Consider the following 3,751-nt stretch of genomic DNA (forward strand, 5'->3'; position numbering starts at 1 on the left):
CCACTCATAACTTCATCAGTGATTGAGTAGCTGAAATGCTTCATTTCTCATGAAGCCCACGAAACCGTTTACTGTCAGAGTTGCCAATGGAGAAAGATTATCATGTAAAGGGAAATACGAGAAGCTCATGGTTAATCTACAAGGTAATGAGCTCCAACTTGATTTCTTTTCATTGCCCTTAAATGGTTTGGATATGGTGCTAGGAATTCAGTGGTTAGAAACATTGGGTTTAGTAGTTTGTGATTGGAAGAAGCTAACCATGGACTTCATTTGGGAGCAACAACTTAAGAAACTTCAGGGGATTGAAGTTCCACTGATACAAGATACCACATTACAGGGTGTAATTAAGGAATTTCGACAAAGACAAACTGTGTTTGCTTTATATTTTCAACTTGAAGGGCAACAAAACCATGAGGAAATCCCATCGGATATGTAGGCATTGCTGGAAGGATATTCAGATGTCTTTGCCGAACCCACCAGATTACCACTAGCACGCAAAATTGATCACACAATACCACTCAAAGATGGAACCGAAGCTATTAATATGAGGCCATATAGATACGCATATTTTCAAAAGACCGAGCTTGAAAATCAGGTTCAAGATATGCTTAATGCAGGGTTGATTCGTCCAAGCACCAGCCCCTTTTCTTCTCCAGTATTGCTAGTGAAGAAGAAAGATGGTACATGGCAATGTTGCACAGACTACCGAGCATTAAGCACTGCCACAATAAAAGATCGTTTCCCAATTCTAACAATAGATGATATGCTCGATGAGTTATACAGAGCTTCATTTTTTACTAAGTTAGACCTCAAGGCAGGATACCACCAAATAAGGGTCAACACCCCCCGATATCCCTAAAACAACCTTCTGTACTCACAATGGCCACTATGAGTGTTTGGTTATGCCATTTGGGCTATGCAACGCGCCATCTACCTTCCAAGCAGTAATGAATTCGATTCTTCGACCATATCTATGAAGTTTATCTTGGTGTTTTTTGATGACATTCTAATTTACAGTCCTACATGGAAGCAACACTTGGAGCATGTTCAAATTGCATTAAACATCCTCTAGCAACACCAATTCTATGTTAAGATGAGCAAATGTGCATTCGGCAAGCAAGAGTTAGAGTATTTAGGCCACATAATCACATATCAAGGAGTCAAAGTTGATGGAAAAAAAATTGAAGCAATGGTTGCTTGGCCAAGACCCTCCAACATCACTGAGCTTCGTGGTTTCTTAGGCTTAATTGGCTATTATCGCAAATTTGTTCAAGGTTATGGATTAACGGCTCGACCATTGACTAACCTCCTTAAGAAAGGGAAGTTTCAATGGAATGAAGAAGCGAAAGCGACTTTCTTAGCATTAAAACAAGCCATGACATCAACCCCCACACTAGCCATGCCAAACTTTGCCGAATCTTTCATCATCAAAACGGATGCATTGGAAGAAGGAATTGGAGCGGTTCTAACTCAACAAAATAGACCGATTGCATATATGACTCGAGCCTTAGGAATTACTAAGCGAACTTGATCAATTTATGCAAAGGAGATGCTAGTTATCATGGAAGCAATACGATTGTGGAGACCATATTTACTTTGTCGAAAGTTCTACATCAAAATCGATCAACGAAGCCTCAAATATTTTTTAGATCAGCGTGTTGCAACTCCAGAGCAACAAAAATTGGTAGCCAAATTACTGTGGTATGATTATGAAATCATCTTTTGACCTGGACGAGAAAACTTTGCAGCAGATATTTTATCTAGGTCACAAGAGAGTCCGTTATTGGCTGCTCTTCACTTCTCAGAAGTAGATATTTGGGCACAAATCAGAGAAACTTCTAAATCAGATCCTTACGTACAACTTATGGGACAAAAGGCTGATGCTAATCCACATGGCCCCTTGACTTGGCATGATGATTTGTTGCTTTACAAAGGGAAGATCGTGGTGCCTACTGATCAATCTTTAAGGGCCAAATTGTTATATGAAGTTCATGATTCTAAGGTTGGGGGGCACTCGGGTATTCTTCGAGCTTACAAAATATTGCAACAACAATTTTATTGGCCAAAGATGCATAAAGCTATTCATGAGTATGTCCAAAAATGTGACGTATGTCAACGCATCAAACCAGAAACCACGAAACCAGTGGGATTATTACAGCCCTTACCAATTCCAACACAGGTTTGGGATGCATCACTCTAGACTTCATTGAGAGGCTACCAACTTCCCACGACAAAGACACAATTCTGGTGATAGTCGAACGACTAAGTAAGTTTGCTCACTTTATTCCCTTAATTCACCCATTTATGGCCAAGATTGTTGCAGAAAAATTTATTGAGGGCGTCGTCAAACTCCATGGAATGCCACGATCCATCATCAATGATCGAGACCCAATCTTCATAAGCAAATTTTTGCACGAATTCTTCAAACTCTATGGATCAAAACTCATACTCAGTTCAACTTACCATCTGCAAATGGACAGCCAAACCGAAGTCGTTAACTGCTGCGTTGAGCAATACTTGCGCTGCTTCGTTCACTAATGGTCGCGCAAATGGAGTACTTATTTCGCTTGGGCAAAGTATTAGTACAATACCACCTACCATGCCCCAACGAAGATGACACCTTACCAAGCTCTTTATGCCCGTCTACCACCACTCATTCTGGCCTATCCGGAGGGTCTTTCACCAGTCCATGAAGTTGATCAAACCCTCTTACACTGTGATGAGTTGCTCAAACAAATCAAGTCAAATTTAGAGCTCTCCATGAACCGAATGAAGCAACAAGCCAACTCCAAGCGTAAAGATATCCAATTCGAAGTTGGTGACCAAGTCCTGCTAAAGCTCCATCCATATCGCCAGCAAACGGTCTTCAAACGGGCTCATCAAAAGTTGTCTAGCCATTATTATGGATCATACCCTATTTTAGAGAAGATTGGAGTTGTCGCATACATATTGCAACTGCCACCCACCGCTCGAATTCACCCTGTGTTCCATGTCTCTTTTCTCAAACCATACAATGGCACTCACGCTGAACCACCTTTTGATTTACCTCCAATTACGGACTATGAAGTAATAACCCTCGAGCCTCAACAAATACTTGATACACGATGGGTTAAGCGCGGAGACACCTTCATTGAAGAAAACTTGATGCACTGGAAGCATCTACCCCACGAAGAAGCCACCTGGGAGCCCATGGATACACTTTGCAATCAGTTTCCTAATTTGATGCTTGAGGACAAGCATCCTCTTGTTGGGGTGGGCATTGATAAGCCTAAGAGATCCTTTCGGGCCCCGAGGCCCAACCCACGTTATATGGATTGATGCCCAAGAGCCACTAATGCCTAGAAGCCCAATTATTAGCCCTCTTCTCAATTGTAGTTATTTTATTTCAATGTTATTTTCTTTTAATGTATTTGCTGATTTACTTTGGTTTCATTGCACGTTTGCAATTCAGGTGTAGTGGGTGACTGAATCTCCTAAAGACTCGGATGCCATTAGCTTAATTTAAGTTATTTTCCTTGTTGTAGAAAAGAGGTGGGGTGGAAGGAGAAGAAGAACATCAGAAAATTATTATATTTGTGGTTCATTCTCACCCTAAGAGAATACATTATGTGTGTTTGTTATGCTTGTACTGATTGGGACCTAACACTATCATAAGTTTTTCAGAAGAGTCATGATGCATAACATTAAAATTGACATCGATTCTCACACTGTTGATTTGGAGGTGCATACATAGTCATAGATGCTTTTCACT

At 40.7% G+C, this 3,751-nt stretch overlaps 1 protein-coding gene across 1 annotated transcript; it reads left to right on the plus strand.

Moving 5' to 3' along the window:
- Positions 1 to 2,613: 2,613 nt before the first annotated feature.
- LOC147398262 (uncharacterized) lies at positions 2,614 to 3,318 on the plus strand. Its single transcript, XM_086446689.1, has one exon. The coding sequence runs from the start codon at positions 2,614 to 2,616 to the stop codon at positions 3,316 to 3,318; it is 705 nt and encodes a 234-aa protein (XP_086302815.1).
- Positions 3,319 to 3,751: the final 433 nt, after the last annotated feature.

This window comes from Akebia trifoliata, chromosome 7 (assembly GCF_017979445.1).
Source record: "Akebia trifoliata isolate Shusen 1 chromosome 7, ASM1797944v1, whole genome shotgun sequence".
In the NCBI taxonomy this organism is placed as follows: domain Eukaryota; kingdom Viridiplantae; phylum Streptophyta; class Magnoliopsida; order Ranunculales; family Lardizabalaceae; genus Akebia; species Akebia trifoliata.

Bases quoted from the DNA above. Each gene is read 5' to 3' on its own strand.
- LOC147398262 (XM_086446689.1), top strand. From the start codon at position 2,614: ATGACACCTTACCAAGCTCTTTATGCCCGTCTACCACCACTCATTCTG.